At 19.9% G+C, this 21,761-nt stretch overlaps 2 protein-coding genes across 9 annotated transcripts in view; both read right to left on the bottom strand.

Annotated features, from left to right (window-relative positions):
• Positions 1 to 904: 904 nt before the first annotated feature.
• LOC129609358 (uncharacterized) lies at positions 905 to 7,997 on the bottom strand. Of its 2 annotated transcripts, none has more exons than XM_055521304.1 (2): positions 7,835 to 7,997; positions 905 to 1,543 (listed from the first exon to the last, which is right to left on the bottom strand). In XM_055521304.1, exons 1-2 carry the CDS (start codon positions 7,853 to 7,855, stop codon positions 1,142 to 1,144), a joined length of 423 nt encoding a protein of 140 aa, XP_055377279.1. In that variant the 5' UTR covers positions 7,856 to 7,997; the 3' UTR covers positions 905 to 1,141. The 2 variants fall into 2 exon arrangements, with proteins under 2 accessions (XP_055377279.1, XP_055377281.1); XM_055521306.1 differs by lacking the exon at positions 7,835 to 7,997 and adding an exon at positions 3,787 to 4,061 and having other exon boundaries at positions 906 to 1,543.
• A 61-nt stretch (positions 7,998 to 8,058) lies between these two features.
• LOC129609308 (putative thiamine transporter SLC35F3) overlaps positions 8,059 to 21,761 on the bottom strand; it is a 53,693-nt gene continuing 39,990 nt past the window's right edge. For 2 of the 7 annotated variants that reach the window (XM_055521264.1, XM_055521282.1), the window contains 2 exons: positions 14,920 to 14,949; positions 11,226 to 12,655 (listed from right to left, as the gene is read on the bottom strand). In XM_055521264.1, the coding sequence (XP_055377239.1) occupies positions 12,635 to 12,655; positions 14,920 to 14,949 (51 nt within the window). In that variant the 3' untranslated portion in view covers positions 11,226 to 12,634. Of the gene's footprint in view, positions 8,541 to 11,225; positions 12,656 to 12,874; positions 12,985 to 14,919; positions 14,950 to 16,709; positions 16,855 to 21,761 lie in introns of those variants that run through there. The other 5 variants (XM_055521289.1, XM_055521302.1, XM_055521298.1 and 2 more) reach the window with 4 other exon arrangements.

The raw sequence follows: 21,761 nt of genomic DNA on the forward strand, positions 1-21,761 counted from the left end.
AAAGAGCTATCATAACCACCTATAGGTACTTACGTAAATTATATAATTGTACATTATCTCTATTGAAAACTTTAAAGAAATGTGAATATTATCTGATTGTATATTGTCTGCCTTAATTAAAAAAATTTTAGCAATTTCAATTTCAATTAATTTGCATATACAAAAAATATATTTAAATTTATAATTTTAAAACATTAGAAAATTGAGAAAATAAAATGATTCTTATAGAACGACGTGTATGCGACCCACAACCGTTAAAATTAAATTTTAATAATATAGAAAAAATAGCATAATTTCAGAAGTTTATATTTTTATTTACCGAAAGATAATTAATGATTACAATAAATTGTTCATTCTTTTAAATTCGAATTGCAATAAAAAATGTTTTGTATGTTTATTCAGTGTAAATATTAATTTTCTAATTATTAAAAGAGATCCTATTAAACAAGTTTAAATGTTTTCAAATAAATTTAAAATGGCATTTGACATTAAAATTTCAAAATAACATATCTATAAAATTAAGAATTAATTTTGAAAATTACAATTTTTATATTAAATTCCAAATTAGCTACATGATTTTTTCAAATAAATTAAAATCCTTCTAGAAAATCTATTGTATAAAAACAAATTTAGCAATTTATAAATAACTCGTATGTTATAAACTGAATATAAAATTATATACCTACATATATAAATATATGCATGTAATACTAATTAATATTTTTATTCACTATCAATCATTGTCGCTTACCATATAAAACTAAAATAAAACAATTACAAAATATTTCTATATTTAAAATAAATTCAATTCTACACATAAAATACATTTTCCATAATTAATTTAATTTTTTTTACCTTTGAATTTAATTATAATTATTAGTTGTAATGTTTTATTTATTATTTGTATTTAAATTTAATATTTATACATTATATACTAAATATAACTTATTAATATAATATTAAATAATTTATTAACATATTTTTTTTATAATATAATAAAACTTTTCTTTATATATTTTTCTTGTTTTATAATAAATATAATGTATGTATAATTTAATAAAATATATAATATAATATATATAAATACAAATGTAATATAATAATATATAAATATTAAATATAATTATTAATAATTTTAGATTTAATCGGTTGCTGCAAAAAATATTGTCGATTTACGTCTAAAACCTAAATTAAAGAAAGATGTTTCAGATTTCTTTCTTTCTTTATCTTCATTTCCAAAATATGACAGAAATCTAGCACCACCATGATTACTATTATTACCAGATTGTTGATGTTGTTGTAATTGCTGTTGTTGTTGTTGATTTTGGTGTTGTTGATATTGTTGATTACGATTTGGTGCAATAAATGGTATTGCAGCTGCTTGTTGTGGACATAATGATAACGATAAATCGGCCATTTTAAATTCGGTCATCTTACTCTCCCCGATGGCGAACGAAGATGGGACCGTATGTAACCCGTGCGATAATCTATAACCGTAGGATGATGACCCGTTAAAGAACCGTTGCGGGGACCTCTCCCCCATCTAAATTTTTTTTTTTATTTTTAATTTTTGCATTTTTTTTCGATTTGTTTTTTTTTGTTGTTGTTTTTTTTTACAAAATAATAAAATAGAAAAAGAAGATAAAAAAGAGAAAAAAAATAAAACAAGAATAATACAAATATTTTTTTTTTTAGAATATTAAAAAAATATTTTGATAGCATATTAAACATGTTGTCGCTATATTTAAATTTTTTATATATATATATATGTATAATAATTATTTTTATATATGCAAACATTTAAATTTTAATTGTTTTATATATAAGTTTTTAATTTTTTATTTAATTTTTTTTTTTGATTAATTAAAATTTTTTTTATTTGCAAAAAAAAAATTTTTTGTACATTGCTCTAATAAAAATAATTTCTAATATGATTTAAAATTTTTTTTTCTTTATTTAATTTATTTTATTTAAAATATTAAAAATTCAGAATAACTTTGTTTTATTTACATTTCAAAAAAAAAGGAATGTACAGTTGCTATGAAATTTAATTATAATTTTATAAAATTCGTGTAAAATTTTATTTTAAGAGTGTGTTTAAAAAATTTATAGCTATGCGTGATTTTGATTTGTTTTGCTTCTTTTTGATTTAATTAATTAAAATTTTATTAAAATAATTGCGCAAATAATTGTATATTTATCAAATTTATAGAGTTCGAACATTTAAATATTTTCTCTCAGTCATGTGAAAAATTTGTATATATTTGAAAATATCCAAAATTCAAAGGCCTTGAATATGTTCAAAATGGCAAACATATATTGAACAACATAATAGAACGTATATATTGCTAAAATATTATAGGTACAAAAGAAATATAATTTTCTCTAAATTGATTAATTCTTAAAAAAAATCTCAAATCAAATAATAAATGCATATTTGTTAAGCATACAACTTCTGACTAATGCATTCGAGGCCAATTTCAAAAAATACCCTCCACAAGATCAATAATATTATTATTATGATAACAGATTGCAAACACAGTTGCAAGGATTTTCTTCTTGCCACTGTCTAATACTTCTATAATAATCGAAAGATTCAAGTTCTATAATTATTAAATTTCAATCTTTTATTAATAATTTTTGAATTATAATTCAAAATTTTTTAATAATAATAAAAAAGAATTGTGTAAATTTTTACAAGAAATTTGCATATACAAAAAAAACAGTGCTGCCAATTCATAATTCTTTCGTTAAAACAAAAAAACAATTTTTTGTGATAATAACTTTTGTCATGTTCTTAATTCTTTTATAAATTATTCTGAATTTTTAACAAAAAAATAAAATTTAAATTTTATTAATTATTATTAATAAATTTACTTTTATATTAATTATAATATTAACAATAAACAAAAAAAAAATTTAAATATTTATAATAAAATACAATTTTTAATATTTTTTTTTTATTTTGAATAATATATATAAAATGAACTTAATACTAAAATACATAACATTTATGAAATTGAAACACAAAAAATTAAAAAATAAATAAATTTAGTTATTTTTATTAATTTAATTGCATTCCCAATTCTTATAATTATAGAACAAAAAAAAAACACAAACAAAATGAAAATTAACATTTTTAAACAATTTTTTTTATATCATAAATAAATTATACAATGAAATAAATTATTATAAATATTTATAATAAATGTATAAAGTAAAAACTTAATATTTTTATTAAACAAATAAATTTTCATTTAAAATTAATTGTGTGTTTTTTAAACAAAAAAAAATATTTTAAATATTTAACTTAAATTTCAAAAATTTAGGAGAAAAGAAACATGATAAATTAATTTTTAATATTTTATACAAAATAATACAAAATAATTTTTAATTTTTATTTTTTTAATAATTTCATTTTAAAAAATCAATTGATTCCTTTGATCAAATTAAAAAAATCAATAAATAAAAACATTTTTAGAAAATATTTAAAGACACTTTAAATATGTTAATTAAATTAAAAAATATATATATATTTTTTTATATATTTTCATGTTGTATATATATATAAGCATACATACATACATTTTCCTTTTTATTTTAATATATTTAATTGATATTAGTATATGTATATAGTATAAACAATACACGTGAAAGCAAATTTCAAAATACTCAACTACACAAACACAAACAATAAAGAAAAACAAAAAAAAAAAACAATTAATTAAGATAAAAATGAGAGTTATAATAATTAATTAAAATGATAATAAAATCAGAGATACTTACAACATCAAAAATGACAGCAACAACTATATTTTTTTATTTTATTAAAATATTTGCTTTAAGACTTATTAGCTTTCTTGTAAATTATATTTTCTCTCTATATGTAAGTATATCGTACATACATATTAAGTGTGTATATCTTTATTTAAGAAATTTTTTAAATAAACTTCTTAAAATTTCATTTTCAGTTTTTGTTTTCTTTCTTTTAAATTTCATTTTTATTCATTTTTATTGCGACAATTTACAAAAAATCTAATATTTTACTTATAGAATTTCTCTGTGCGCTTTTTTTCTATATATAAATATTTCATATACTTAATAATGTATATATATATAGTTTATATATATTATTTTTCTCTATTAATTATATATAAAATAAAGATTTAAAGTTCTATCTATGTATTTATTGTAATAGAATTTTAAAAGACATCACAATGAACTAAAAAAAAAAACAGAAAAAAAAAATAAAATAAACAACATTACATTACAATTGATTCAAAACTTCTTAGATACATTGTTTTCTGTTATAAGATCTATGTAAGAATCAAAAATTTACAAAAAACATATTATATAAATTGCATTCAATTTCACTTATTTAACATATTTTAATTTTAATAATTATTTTATTATAACGTATATGCATATGTACATACATGAAATATGAAAATGAAAGTTATAAACATTTATAAACTGCAGGCAAAATATACATAAGTATATACCATATAAAATGGAGTAGATAATAAAAAAATTTTAAAATTTATACTTAGCGTAATGAATATAGAAGGCATAGTTATTGAAGATAGCGAATAACATGTATTCAAAAATAAATTTATGTACAATTAATTTGTGTACGTGCTTAATATTAAAAAAAACAGAATTTAACGTGCTTAATATGAAAAAAAAAACAGAATTTTAGAATTTATAAAGTAGACATTAAAGTAATTCCAGAATTAAAGATTAAATTTTAAAATCGTATATAAAATCGTATATAAAAGTATGAAGTTTTAAACACAAAAATGGTTGATTACATTTAATAAAATTTAAAAATATTCATATAAACAAATATGCTCCCCGGATATGTACACAACATAGTGAAATTCATAGGGATTTGGGTGTGCCCGAAATAAATGATTAAATAAGGAAGTGCATGTAATATTGGGACTTCCCGACGAGGATTAGGACAGAAATACTGAAATGAACGGTAGTACTCTATTAAACTTAACAGAACATCCGTGTCTTTTTTAATGTAATGTAAACACAATAGCACGATAGGACAAACTTAATTGTTAGTCACTTTGACAAATTTTAGAAAGTTATAGCCTCTCAGGTGCATTTTTGCTTGAATTAAAATTCTTAATATCGATAAGTTTGGCGACAATTCGCATCCACCATTCTTTGTCTCCCGATGATTTTTAGCATTTGTATTAAAAAAATATCCATATATCAACAAAATGAGTAAATTTAATTTAGTTATTGACATAATATCAAAAGCTACGTCGTTAGTAACAAAAAATATTCTTAACCATAATAGATGTTTATCACAATCAGTGTAGGAAGTAGGGATTCTTAAAAGCAAAAAAAAAATTTTTACTGCTGCCTATGACTATGTCAAATATAACGGTATTTTTAAACATGCACTGGAATGGTGGTTCTACAAGCACTATTTTAAGACAAATTTAATCTTATTTTAAACTTGTAAATTTTTTGTAAATTATAATAAAAAAACTACTTTTATACATACATATACTTATATTATATAAATTAAACTAGCAAATTCTTGTTACAATAAAAATTAATTAATTATACAATTAAATTAAAGCATAAAATTGATTATTGAAATTAATAAACTAATAAATTTCATAAAAATAATAAAATTAAAAGTACAAAGCATACTTTACAATTTACGATATTGTAATACTTTTTAAATGTAGATGTGTAATTATGTAAGAGTATAATAAAAAATAATATTTTCTGTGAAATTTCTTTTACATACATATATCTATATAGAGTTAAAAGATTTTGGATATTTATATTATATGTTTTATATTTAATACACACCCAAATATTTTTAATACATTTTTATTTTCTTAATACATTGTATATGTACATAGAGATAATAATGCTCTAAAATAGAAATCCTATAAATATTATTTATATAAGAAAAAAAAATGAAGAAACGAATGAAGAAATAAATAAAATGTTAAAACAAAATAAAATCTTAATTAAAATGTACGTACTCGTAAAACATGTATTTAAGATTAATTATATATGTATGCATATAGTATACAGTCGGATCCGCTTTTGAACACATCGAAAATTGTACGATTTTTCGTTTGTTTTTATTCGGTTCTTTCCAAAAAAAACGAGGCCAGTTATAAGCTCAAATTTTTTTCTAACCGAGTTTTTAGCACTTTTCCAAAAAATTTTTGAAAAAAAGTGATTATTAGTTTCACCCTGTCCGTCCGTCCGTGGATATGTTTACAAAACTTCTACACATATACAAAGCTGAAATTTGATATGTACATAGATCTTTACTAGAATCTTATTTCCGCAGAACAAAATTTTTACCTATCTCGCCCTCTCTAGAAGCTATCGCCCCCAAAACGTCGCGTATAGTATGTCGCGATAGGAGAATGGCGATTCTCATATAGTATGTCGCGATATGAGAATCGCCATTCTCCTATCGCGACATACTATAGATAAACTTTAAAAAAACAAAATAGTCGTTCAAATTTATCGTTTGAAGGTTGTGGGAGCCTGAAATTTTAGCAGCTTTTAGGCATTAACAAATAGTTTATTTCGTTAGAAGAAAATTTTTTTCCATCTCCACCCCCTCTCAGGGTATCGCCAAAAATTTCTATGAAAAAGCTAACGGTAAATTCCGTGACATTAAAAAATATAATTATTTTTCTTAATTCACGTAATTAACCCTTAAAATCGACATGACAAAATAACCCCTCTTTATATTAATTTTTGCTTTATTTCAAAGACTGGCATAAATCGTTCATCCTAAATATATGCAATCCTAGAAATAGTTTCGTATATGAATGAAAATAATTTTCATAGTGTGGTAGGTATATATAGACTGTATTTAAAAGCAGTATTTTCACTTGCTGCAGGAATAAGTGCTACAATACAAACCATTGGTTTGATCCAACTTTATTTACTTCTATACGTGAAATGACAAAAAATAAAAGTGATATACAAATTACTTTCCCAGTAGATTACTTTATTTTTGGAACCGTATAAAAGGAAAAATATAATTTATGGAAATTGTAATGCCAGAATTGAGTTTTAGATGTAATTAAAAAGATGTTTACTCGTATGCTTATGAAAATCTTTTTCTTTAAATTATGACAATTTTTTTTTATAAAAGGATCTGAGTAAGAAGAGAAACAAAGAGGTAAATGTGACACAGTCATTTATGTTTATAAAAAGTTTTTGTTTGTGGTCGACATACTCATCAGTGAGTAAATTGAGGACAAAAAGTAAAAATGGTTTATTTTACTATAATAAAGGAGTTTTGCTTTTATACGAGTTCCTTAGATACGGTTCCGACTGTACACAGAATTAAATGAAAATAAAACAAAATTAGAATAATTCACAAACAATTTGTACATAAAAATACATAAATAGTATAAAAGTACAGTAAAGAAGTACAAGAATAAAGTATCAATTTGAAATATATAAAAACAAAATAATAAATAAAAAAAAATATTTAAAAATAATAAAATTAAATATTGAAAACTATATAGAAAATTTACAACACAAAAATTTTCAATAAATAACAAATAATTTTTTATTTTGTTTTTTTTTTTTTTTAATTTAATATTTAAAATTAAAATGAATTTGTTTTTAAAATTTTTCCTTTTTATTTTTTTTTCTTTGTCAAATAATTGTTATATTAAATTATTAATTCTATTTTTTATATGTTTATGTATACATTAATACACTATATATATATAGAAATGTATATGTATATTAATAAAAATTTTGTTTGTGAAAAGACAAAAAAAAAAAAAATAACTACACTGGCATTTAATTTACTTACCAAAAATGAAGCTGTTAACATTTTTAATATTTTCTGTTAGTTATAAATTAACAGTTTCTTTTATATGCAATAATTATGGCGTTTTTATTTTTTTTAATGAAAACAATTATCATCATTATATATTAATTCAATATAGAAGTATTTATATATGAGATATTAAGTTCAAAGTATATAAGTGTCCAAAATATATATATATATATATATAAATTTCTCGTATTGGCTTTTGTTTTTGTACATATAGACGACAGTAATAATATATGCATAGTAGTGGTTTATTCAAACTTAAAAATATTATAGTAAAATATTAGTCATAGTTATTTTCTTTATATACTTGGTTGATTAGCAGTGTAGTAGTTACGAATTTTTTTATATAGTTTGTTATATAATACTGTTGTTTTCGTTTTTCTTTTGGTTTTGTTAATTTTTTGTATTATTAATTTATACATGTAGGTATTCTTAAAAATTTGTGTTGAAACATTTGTTTTTTTTTTTCGTTTCCCATTGTATCTTTTATATATATAATATTTATTATATGTAATTTGCGCATTTTTATATATATATAAATAAAATTACATATATTTTTATTAATAATTTTTATTTTCATTTTTGCATTAATTATATTTTAGGTATTTGGTGGATAAACGCCTCCTTCTATCTTCTTGAAGGCGATGTTACCACAATGTCTCGTTTACAAAAGGCAGGCCGGCTGATAAAACGATTTTAAATAATGTTATGTGTATTTTAATTTATAAATTAATTTTTTTAAATAATTTTTTTTTCTATTTTTTTTTTTAAGTATAATTAATAAATAAATTATTATGATTATTTTTTAAAATATAAAATCATATTCAAAATTAACATGAAAATTAAAAAATTAAATAAATAATTATATAAAATGAGTGTATTTTAAAACAATAAGATAATAAAAAAAATTAAATTAAGAAAAAATAAAATAACAAAAATATAATTAAAAAATTAATATAGAATTTAAATATTTTACAATAGGATTTTTAAGGAATACAAAGTTTTTGATATATATATATAATATATTGAAAGATCAATAATATAATAGGATATAGAAGACATCATTACATAAGAAATTCATTTAATATTTTATATATTTAATAATAAGTATATAATAATGTATATAACAAGAGTATATATTAAGAAAATACGATTTATATTTATATAAAAATCACAATATATAATTTGAAATTATGAAAAATTTTTTATCTTAAACTCCTTTTTTTGTTTTTTAAAATTAAAATATATTTAAAATTATATAAAAAAAATATGTGTTTCATTTAAAATTTCAAATATAAATATAATATATATATTTAATTTTGTTATTATAATAATAATTTTGAAAAAAAAAAAAACAAATTGTGGTTATGTAAATAAAAAAGAATAGGAGAAATTTTATGTGTTAGAATTTAATTATTTGTTTCTTTTCATTTTTTTTTTGATATAGTATATAGTATAAGTATTATATAAAATGCACACAAATAACATTAAGAATAAAGTATGGTATTTTTGTTTTTATATCGAGAACCAAAAATAATATTGGCAAAAAAATTTATTAAACAAAAAATATTTAAAAAAAATTTTATTTATTATTAATTAAATTCCTAAATATTTTAATTTAATTTCCAATTTCATTTAAAAATATATTATCAATATTATAAAAGGAAAAAGAAAAACAAATTTCAAACTTTTTATTTCCTTTCCAAAAAATTCTAATAAAATACAAAACTTTTTTTTATATAAATAGAGAGAGAGAGAGAGAGAGATTTTTTATATAAAGAGAGAGAGAACGTAATATAATTGCAGTAATTATATAATCAAATTAAAGCGAATTTAAAATTAATTTTTATAAAATTTTATTAAAAATTTTTAAAAATTTTGCAGGAAAAACATAACAATTTGAGTGTTTATCAAAAATAAAAATAAAGAACAGGAACTCACAGAAAACAAAAACAAAAGTAAAGGACATACAAAAAATTAAATTTGAAAATAAATTTTAAAAAGAAAATTTTTTTTTCAATAAAAATATTTTTTAATGCAAAAATTAACTATTTTCAAACAATTTAAAAAAAAAAATAATTAATTAATTTTATAGTTTAAAAGCAAACTATTTAAAAAATGAATAGCATTGGCAGATGTTTCTTCAAAAATTTCATTTTTTTTTTCAAATAAATTACTCTAAATTAATAAAAAAAAATAATAATAACAAAAAAATAGATATAACAAAAAATGTGTTTTTATATGAATTTGGTTTTTTTAAGTTTATATTTTGGGTAATATAAGAGTGTAAAGCTAAAAGGTATGTGATTTGTATTTAAAAAGAGAGAATCGACATTGTATGAATAGAAATGTAAGAAGATTACAAACTGATTTTTCTAAAAACACCAACACTTTCCACATGAATTCCACTCGGAACTCCCAGAGAATTTCCATCTTTTTTTCAATTTTATTTTTTTCTACTCTTTTATTTTAATTTGTAGATTTTTTTCATAGAAAAATCTGCAAATAAAATTAAAAATATTAATAAAATACGAGTTAACAAGGCACCCTATGGTCCATGCTATCTTTCACTTTTTTCAATCAACCTATTAATAAAGTAGGTTTTCTTTATTAGTAAAGTTTTGACTTTTGATTAAAAATATGTAAAAAGCAAAAGTGTGCAGTAGGTATCATTTTCACCTATACTTATAAACTTCTTATATTATTTTGAAAATTTATTTATAATAGATTTTTATAGATTTTTATCGTTTATTCATTCTAAAAAAGGGAAAAGGACGTAATCCGAATAAAAACAAGTTTTCATTACAGGATGCCTTTAAAGTTGGAATAAAAAGAATTCGTTCGAAATATAATATCGTTATATCGATTCTGAAGTTTTGAAAATAGTGTTACCATTGCAAATTTATAATTTCTTCAAAAGAATTATTCATTTATTTTTTCTTCATTTACTTTTTTTTCAAAAATTTAAAAAATATATACAGTTCGAAATTAAAGAAAACAGGAGGAAAAAACTTCAATTTTTATCAAACTCTCATTTGCTAAGAAAAAATATCCAAACGAATTGATTACTCTTTTTTTAACGAACCAGATCTACATTAAGGTCATTTATTAAAAATACCCTTATAAAATTTAAATAACTCACACAAAAAAAATGTAAAATTTTTAAACAATAAATAGATCGCTCTCACACTTTGTAAAATAGAATTTGAAAAATCTTTTACAAAATTCCTGAATTTATGAATCTGAGAAACCTACATAACTTTAGGTAAATTATAAAGAATAATAGAGAATTTCCAAGATGAAGTTTAACATAACATTAAAGTAAAAAAAAATTTTGTTCAAAAATTTAAATCTTCTGTCAGACAAAATGTGCAAATTTGAACAGATCTAAATAATGAAAATTTCCTCATATATATTTTGCTGTTCCTATCAAATACAATTTTCTTTGGTTGTCCATAAATATAAATATATTTGTAACAGGCGCAGAAACTGACCGCTATATTATTGAGGAAAAATAAATAATTTAAAGAAAGTCATAAAACAGTTCGAAGAAGTATGGAAAAACGTGTATTTCCAGTTCTTTATTGCATTTTAATTTAAATTTTTATATAGTGTAAAATAACCCTTTAAATAGTGTAAAATTAATATTGTATATAAGTCTCTTTGGTTTTAAATCTGACTTTTAGGGGTTTTGTTGATTTAGGGATGTTTTTGGAAAATAATGAAAACTTAATTAAAGCATTTCAACATTTTTTTGGAAATAACAAACTTTTACTGCAATAAAATTAAGAAAATTATTAAAGCCATTATTACTTTAAATTTTTACTCAAATAAAATTTTTAAATTGCTTATAGGGATGTGCTAATGGGATTTTTTTTGTTTGTTCCTTTTGCATTACTGAAATACTGAAATTGCGTAAAAGAAAAATATTAACACCAAACTTTTGTTTTAACTCACATATAAAAAAAAAATATATAATTGGAAAAATGTTGAAAGAATTCAATTTTCTACAGTAATAATTTCTTAATTTTTTTATACATTTTCTTGAAAGCAAACACATTAAAAAGCAATGAGGAAGCATTTCTTGTTTTAAAATTTTCATAAATTGATTATTTGCAAAAATATACTTTAAAATATTAAAATTAGAAGTGTTACCACTCTCACAAACTGTTTTGTTTTCTTTTAATCAACAAATTGGCCACAAGTAGCAGAAGAAGCATTTTTTTTTCTTATTTTTTTTTTTGTATTGTGCACGCTTATACCACACAACAAAACAATTATGTAATATTACAAAATGTCAAATGAAAATTGACAAATTGAAATTTTCAATATTTAAATACTTTATTTAATTTTAATCATATCTATACCTTTTATTTGTTAATGTGTTAATGCATTTTTTTTTAGAATATATATGTACATGTTTTTGCATACATATATACATATTTAATTGTTTAAATAATATATGTGTATACTTGTATTTTGTTACAGGATACTATACAACTTTGTTTCAATATGCCTTTATCTTTTTGTTTTTTTGTATGTTTAGTTTGTTTTTTATTATTTTATTTAACAAATTTTAATTTGACTCATCAATTTATCATCTTTTTAATTTTTTTTTTAAATCCTTCTTTTTTAACATTTCATATATATGTATATTATATTCATTAACATTCATAATCTAATGGCATTGAATCAACAGAATCTATAAGTATTTGACATCACATTTCTTCCCCTACTTCGTTACTACTCGGTATGTAAATGTATTCGTAGCCTCGATTATATGTATAAGTTCTGAAACTGATTTAAGTATAAATTTGAAAAAACAAAACAAAAAATAAATAACTAAGCTTAGAAACTATATATATATTTTGTATTAAAATATAATTATACGTATATATATTTTGTTTTTTTAAAAAAAAAAACCAAAAAATATTTATGCAGAAGATTAAGCCGATTTTAATTAAAATAAAATAAAATAAAAAAATATAAATTATATATTTAACTACCTATGCCATCTAATCTACAAAAAAAATGAAGCGATTTGCACATTTTTTTGCGAACACTTAAACTCTTATTATATTGTAAACACAACAATATCATATTAAATTCACTTGTATATTTCAACTCTGAAATGAAACAGAAGATATTAATTATATAAAAAAAGATACATATACTATATATATATATAATATAGAAATTATTGAGTATAGTGCGATAATGAGATATATTAATATATATACTCATAAAACGTTATTATTAAGAGAGTATAATCAAAATCAATATGTGAGTTAAATGCTCATAAATTTTTTATATTTAATTTTTGCGAAACAAAAGCATTTCCTATATTTATATTTTATAATATTTTAAGAAAAATTCTCATGTATTTTATTTATCAAAAACATATACAGACAAGAATATTATGTAAGTTATGTGCTTAAAAAAAAATTTTATATAAATATATTATATATTATAAATGATATTATAATGACAAAATTTTGTATAACGAGACCAAAGTTATTAATAATTTAATTAAACTGAAAATTATGATATATTTAAAAATTATATTAAAATATTTTTACTATATATATATATATATATATATCGGTTCTAATTTTCAATAAAATGTATTTTATATATGAATTAAAGGAATTATTATTATTAATATTCATCTTTTATTGAAGTAGTCACTAATAATTATTAGGAAATTGAATAAAATGAATTTATATAACTTTATATAACACAATTTATGAAATAATTGAATTCTAAACAATATCGAAATATTAGAGATCAAAATTTCTCACGTAATTTCAATAAAATATTTAAATAAATCATAATTTTCATATTCTTTTTCTTTTTCAAAAAACGAAGCACAAAATTAAAATTTGTTTTTTATTCCTGCAATATTATTGAAATGGTGTTTATAGTTAGTGAATTCCCAATTATTTGAAATTGTGTAATTGTGTATTATGTGATCACATAGAGTGTATTAAATTTTTATAATTCCTTTCTTTCAATTCGTATTGTTTGACAATTAATTTGTTTTTGGACGAACGGAGGAGGGATTCGAATTTATTTGGTGTATATGAATGTGAATGAAAGTGTGCTTAATTCACAATTTTTATTTTTTTTTTTATAACATATAATTTTATTTTTAGTGTGTGTGTTTATGTGTAAACATCAAACATATTATTAAAATTTATATTTTAAATATATATAAATATAATTACGTTTGACATTTAAGTGAGAATCGATGTCTTTTTTTTTGTGTGTTATAGTGTATGTGTATGAATAAAAAATAAATTAAAAGAAGGCATCTACCAAAGCAATTTTAAGTTTTTTTTTTTTAATAAAACTTATTATTTCAATTCAAAATAAAATAAAATTAAAGTTTGTCAATTAATTGAGTAAAACAAAAATTGTTATTATCCAAATTAAAAAAAAATAATAATAATAATTTATAAAAAAAAAAATATTTTTTTTCACTTTTTTTTTATTAAATTTTATTTCAATATCAAATTCAAAAATGTAACAAAATGGGAAAAAAATTACTATAATTAAATGCGGATTCTTAATTAAGAAAAAAGATTATGAAAAAATCAACAATTTATAGAAAATTAATATAAAAATACGTGGCATGATAAAAAAAAACTTTATTAAAAATATTATATAGGAAATAATTAGGAAAAAATTATTTCAAAAATATGAAAATCTTATAAAAAATGTCTATAAAAAAATTTAAATTAAAAATTTGAAAAAAAAGAATCGAAAAACCAAAATTAGAAAAATCAATTATTTTAATTTAATCGAATTACTTATTAAAACTAAAAATAAAAATTATTAATTCTTTTTCTTTCTTTTCTCTTTTTTTTTTGTATATAATAAAATAAATTCTTTTTTTTAATAATTAATGAACAAATATTATTAAAAAAAAAAAAAACAATTTTTTTAACATTTTAATTAGAATTTTTTTTGTTTTTTAATTAAAAATTTCATTTTTACTTTCATAATAATATAATTTGCCAAAGAGAAGAAAAAAAAGAAAAAAGAAAAAAAGAACTCACCTCGCGTTGTGACCCAACAAGATGATATTTCTGCAAGTATAATGAGAGAACGAATTTATATAAAAAAGGCATAAAATTATAAAATTTAGCAGCTATTAATTATTAAACTAAACACTAATATAATTATTTAAAATTAACACTATTTAATTTACAATAAAAATTAAAAGAAAAATAATTTTTTTTCCTTTGTCTTATTTTTTTTGTAATTTTGATTAGAAAATAATAAATTTTATAATTATAAAATATAAAAAAAGTAAAATTTAAATGTGAGTTTTTTTGTTTTACACAAAAAAAAATCATAATTTTTATTCAATATAAAAATTAGTTTAAATAATTTATAATATTATTTTTTTATATAATAGGTTTAAAACATATTTTAGTTCTTATATTAAAATAAATTATATTATATACAGGGTGATTCAGTAATGAGTACAATATTATACACCATCATTTATGGAAAAATTTTCTTTCAGAATTTGGCGACAAAATTTAGTTTTTCGAAATACAGATATTTTAATAATATTTGATCAAATTTTTACCAGTTCGTGTTGCTTTGCTTATTGTTTCCCTTCCAAAGCTTATAAGAGGTTGAACCTGAACATTTTTAAAATGAGTTATTGAAGGCCTGAAATGAACATTATTTTTTATTTTATATTTTGTGCACTCTTGAAATATCAAGGATTCTTATTGTAGAGAAAATAAAAATGTTTTCCCTTTTCATCACTTTTATAAAAAAAAATGTGAATAAAAAGTGCTCATTAGTTTCACCCTGTAAGTTTAAATTTTCATTTAAGTACAGTCTAAGTCCGTAAAAATTTTTAAACTTTACAAAGCAAAAAAGGTAGCACTAACAAATAATTTACTTCATTAAAGGTGAATTTTTTTCCACTTCAACCCTCTATCAGGTTATCAGCTCTCGAAATTCGTAAAATTATAATTTTATAATACACTATATTTCAGAAACAATAGGCTTTTCCAAATCTATATAAAAGCGAAAAGGTAAACGGTGAATGTCATACCATTAAAAAGTATAAATATTTATTTGAACTGACTTACTTAACTGTCCAATTCAACTAAAGCTAATGATTTTTTTCACTTTTTTTTCTTTCGCTCGTCCTAAAAGTATGCAATTAATTGATATAACCTAATTTTATTTTTTTTCCTCGTTTACCTATAATATTTCGTATTAAATTCTTTTTAACTTTAAAAATTATATTTATAGAATTTTTTCCCGTTACCTAAGTTTTAATTTAAATCATAAAACGGAAAAATATCTTACTTTGTCCAGGAGATATAGCATTTTAAAATTTGAAACCATTTGCATTACAAAATTTGAAATACCTAAATATGAAATATAAACTGAAGCAATTGCCCATATTTTTACTTTTTATTCATTTTGAGTGCTATAGGTAATTATTAATTTTTATTAATTTTTGATTAAAATGATCACTTTAAAAAGTAGTTGAAATTTTTGGCAATGGTAACATTTATTAAAAAAAAATAATTTTAAGACTTTTATTGAAATACAATTGATTTTAGAGAAAAATTTGTATGGTTTTAGCTTTTCCTTCTTTCCAGGGTACCAAAAACGATAAAAGAGTTCCAGAGTAAGATCCGCCACCGTTCACTAGATTATTCAAGAACGAAACCAATGGTTCGAATCCAGTTCGAGGAGAAAAAAATTTTAATTTTTCTGTGTTTTACTCGTTCCTTTGATTACGTCATCCATCAGCTCTGCAGTTGTATGAAGAAATTTCCATTAAGTTAATAGGATTTGTAGATTTAATGTGGCTCAGATCTTATCATCAAATATTCTTAAAATAGCTATATCTCAAAAAACCATCGCGTTTTGACACCAACTCCTAAACAAAACGTTTATACATATTTCATTTTCTAAACGATTGTATATAATATTGCAATCATTACTAAATTAACCTGTATAAAAAATAAATCGTAAAATAAAATCATAATATATTTAATTAAAGAAAAGAATATTACACCATTCTATGTAATATATTTATATATATAAATATATATATATATGGATCTTAATATATATATACATGTATATAGTTATAAAAGTATACAAAAAATTTATATTAATTTATAAATTATTATTTATTAATATTATATAAAAATTAAATAGTTATACAGAGGTGAAAAAAAAGATATAAGTTGGTGAAAATAACAAAAGGTGAATTATTAGAATTCAGTTGTTTTCATCCCTTTATAAGCTTACATTTTTTTTTTGTTTTTTCTTTTACAATAGTGAAAAGTTAAAAACAACCAAAAATAAGAAGGAAAAATAAAGTAAAAGAAATTAAAATGAAAAATTAAATAAAATATTTTATAGAGTTACCAATAATTGAAAAAGTGGTGAATATAATAATTTACTTCTAGGTAACTTTTATTCCTTCAAATAGGTGTGAAGAAATAAAGAAAAAAAAATAAAATACAGAAATGTAATTATGCAATATTGTTGTTTTTGTTTTTGAAAAATGTTAATTATTCCGAATGTGGGGTAATAAAAACAATAACGTTTTTTTTTCGGACCGATTTTATATTTTTATATAAAGAAAAAAAAATAAAAAAAAAATTGCAATGTACACACATAAATATACAAGTTATAGATGCATTAATGTACCTGTATATTATATGTACATATTGAGGATATTACAGTCAAAATATGAAAATCCTTACAGAAATATTATTCTGTAGCTGTTCTTTTTATTTTTTAGAATTACGGTATTAAATTTGAACATTAAATAAATTTTAATTTTCTATTTCATTATTATAACGTATATGTAGTATTCACACAGTAAACAAATTTGAATGAAGTCAATTGGTTTGTAAAATAGCACGTTTCCATTGAATCAATGTAAACGCTTTTTGATTCTTTAAATTTAACCCTCTTTTTAAATTACCCTATTAATAAATTAAAATTAATTTACGCATATTTTTCGAAATACAATAAAAATTATAAAATATTAAAATATTGGTCAAATTTGACGAGCAATTAGGGTAACAGGGTGTTACGTTTTTATTTCTTTTTAAACTAAAAAGAAACAATTTTGAATTTTGTTAATTTAAAGCAAAGACTTTTGCAACTTATGATTATACAATCATCTAAAGACTTTTTTCTGCTTTTGCTGAATTTAAAAAAAGCTGTGAATTTTTACTTCAACTTACAAAAAAATTACATTTTTCGAATTTTAAGGGATAATAATTTTTAAATGGGTGCGAAATGCATAAAAATAATCATATGAAAAAATTAAATTTCCGCGGAGATTCATTTTTATATGAAATGTATACGTATACAAATGAAACAGCCACATGGATGGATGAACAAACGAACGAACGATCAGACGGTTTGATTGAATGGAAATTATTGGAAATGTGCTAAAAGCAAAATTTATTAATTTCAGTTGTAAAAACATTAAATTTGAAAACATTACATGTTTGTTATCTTTGTTGAAAAAAAACACATTCTTATTATAGGAAGGTACAATGCAAGTATCAAATTTTGACTGTTAATCAGACAGGTTATTTTAAATAATAATATTTATTTAAAATTCATAAAGAACATCGATTTACATATATAGTTTGTTGTGAAAAGCTTTAAATTTAATTTTATATTTTAAAAGCATTGTTTTGTTTGTATTTTTATTATTAAAATTGTTTTGTTTCTTATAAATTTTTTTTTATTAAATTTTTTGTATATTATTAAAATATCGTTTTTTTCCTTTAATTGTTTCTAATATTTTGTTCAAACAAAAAATAAACTACTTATGATATTTTGTAATGTTGTAACGGTGATGTAATTTCTGTAAAAAGCCAACAAATTTTTTTTTTTTTTGAATTTTAAAAAATTGTTTTATTTTAATTATTTCATTGTCATATTTAATGGTTTTGTATATATAAATATATTTATATATATTTGTGCAATATAATTATAACCTAAATTTAATATATATACTTTTACATAAAAGCTTCAAATGCACAATATCAACAGAAAGTGTTTAAATGTATATTTATTTTTTTTTTGTTATAATTAAACTCGAATTTACTACATTGCTCAATTTTACACTTACTCTCATTTTACTGCACTCTAATAATTTTTAGCGATACTATTGAATAATATTCTCAAAATTAAAATTAAAAACGATTTCCTTGCCAGAAATAATAATCATGTATTTTAAATCATGTCATAGTAAATTGATTTTCAGATTTATTCTATATTTTTATTGTGATTTGCTTTACAAATTATTTATCGAAAAAAGAATACAATAAATCAACACAAGCTTGCAAAATTTTATTCGAATATTCTGAAGAAGCGGCCTCTTGTGTCATATTTCAACGTGAATATATGAAAAATATTAATTGTAAATTTGTATGTGCAGTTCATTTGCTGCAAATTTCTAATATGCATTAAAGAACCTATTATTAACTACATACATGGTATAAATGTTATTTGTTTACTATAAACATTTTCTTTTTTATTTCGTATATGAACCGCAATAAATAATATTTTAATTTTGGGAACTAGTATATGTATGTATATAATTTATTTTTTAATAATTTTCTTGTAAATCAAACAATTGAAATATCTATAATGAAACTTAATAATATGATGCGTATACAGATGAATATAACAGAAAAATTCTTGTCAATTTTAAAAAAATAAAAGAAAAATTAAATTAATTTTCCAAATTTTTCCGTATACCACTCATCGGTTCCCAAAATTTTTGTTTTTTTTTAATGTCATCGTTTAAATAATACCTATTTCACGCAATTATTTTTTTTATAAATATTTTGATATTAAGTGCATCCTATTTTAAGCAAAATTAAAAATTATTCATAATGAGCCTATAATTTTCCTTGAAGCCCTTAAGATCTTATTCAACGTTTAATTATTATTTTAATTACAGATTTCTTTGCTGACGAATTTTATATTAGTTTATTAAATTTTCAATGTTATAATATTATAATTTAATAAAATTTTAGAATAAATATACATTTAATTTTTAAATATTTGGATGATTTTTTAAATAAATTTTGGTATGTATTTTATAATACTTTTTTTTAACAAAAGACTTGTTCAATAAATCTTTTGTGATTTTATATTTTTCTAGAAACCTCAAAACTCATCATGAATAATTCATTAAATATATGATTATATTTAATCAGTGTCTTATTTATATTTAATATTTCACTATATGAAATGTGAATTAAATTAGATTTTAGAAAAAAGTGTTAAGTGTTTGCTTGTATTCTGCATTATTCGATTTTATATTGTTGTACACGACCAATTTTATTTTAAAAATCCGACATTGAGTGTATATTCAGTTTTTGTCTTTTAATTGTAATATAGTTTGTAATTATATGTTAAAACATTGCTATTTACATTATGATACACAGTCGACACAATATTTGCAGTATTAAAATGCGAAAATTCTTTTTTTAAAAAAATAGAATTTTGTATAAATATATACAATGTATGGTTTTATTTTTTTAACAATAATTATATCGCAATAATGGTGAAAATTATTGACTCAGAATAATTATTATTGCAAAATTATTTATGAAAATGAATTACATTTTTAATATATTAAAATACTAAAAATTGATTTTATAAATTTAATTATTTAATTAATAAAATAAAAATTTAATTAATTGAACACATAATTTATTTCAACTTATTTTATAATGTAAATAATTATTCAAGAAATCTAAAACAATATGCGACAAATGATTCTTAATCACTTGAAATTTAATATCCAAAATTCAGAAAAGTTTGTGAAAATGCATTAGAATTAAGGCGAATTACCTATAATAAATAACTTAAAGAAATATATACAATAAAAGAAAACAAATGTTGAATTGTATAAACAAAATTAATAAATTTCAGAATTACTATATTTTTGATTTTAAGACTATGGCCAAAGTATTTAAATTTTAAGAGTATGGCCAATTGGCAAACTAATCGTGTATCTCGCTTTCTCATTCCGTTTTTTATTTACCTTCAAATCAGAATTCTCATTTTTTGTAATGAAATATCATTTTCTCAATAAAATTACTCATTTTTTCAATTGGATTTTCTTGTATTGCACTTTCTCTCAAATTTTCAATTGAACTTGTTACTTTTGAAAACAAAGTAATGTGTGCGTAATGGTGACTTTTATAATACAATTTAGAAAAACCAAGATACGCAATACGAAAAAAATGTTCTCACTCGAAAATTTATCTTTTACGAATACGTCATATATAAAATTTACTCACTTTTTTTTTGTTGAGCGATTTAACTACTAATTTTGTTAAAATCTTAAATTTTTAAGTTCAAAATTAAGGTGGAATCATTCGATTACGGTAATCAAATTAGAAAATATTTATTCGATTCTGAAATATTTAGAAATTTTGTAATTTCCAAATCCTTTCCTAATAATAATTATCCTGATTTCAATACTTTCACATATACGAGTATATTGTTTAAAAAGGAAAAAACCCTTTGTAATCAAAAAGGACCTATGTTTTTTACATTCCTTTTCAGAAAAAAAATTAAGTATAACGTAAATTTAGAATTTTTTTTAAAGAAAGTAAAAGAAAATAGTGATTGTTTTAGTTATACAAGAATATTAACAAAAAAAAAAACCAGAACTCAATTCAGGAATTTAGAAAAAAAAGAAGCGTTTTTAAATCTACAGAAATTTTTTTTTAATTGAAATTAAATTTTGTTTGAATTTTTCAACTATTTAAAATTATAATTATTTTTATAATTTATAAATAGAATTTTGTATTAATTTTTATTTTTTCGATTTTCATATTCCAAAATGAAATATTTTTTT

This window comes from Condylostylus longicornis, unplaced genomic scaffold, assembly GCF_029603195.1.
Source record: "Condylostylus longicornis isolate FDR11 unplaced genomic scaffold, ASM2960319v2 ptg000004l, whole genome shotgun sequence".
Taxonomy (NCBI): domain Eukaryota; kingdom Metazoa; phylum Arthropoda; class Insecta; order Diptera; family Dolichopodidae; genus Condylostylus; species Condylostylus longicornis.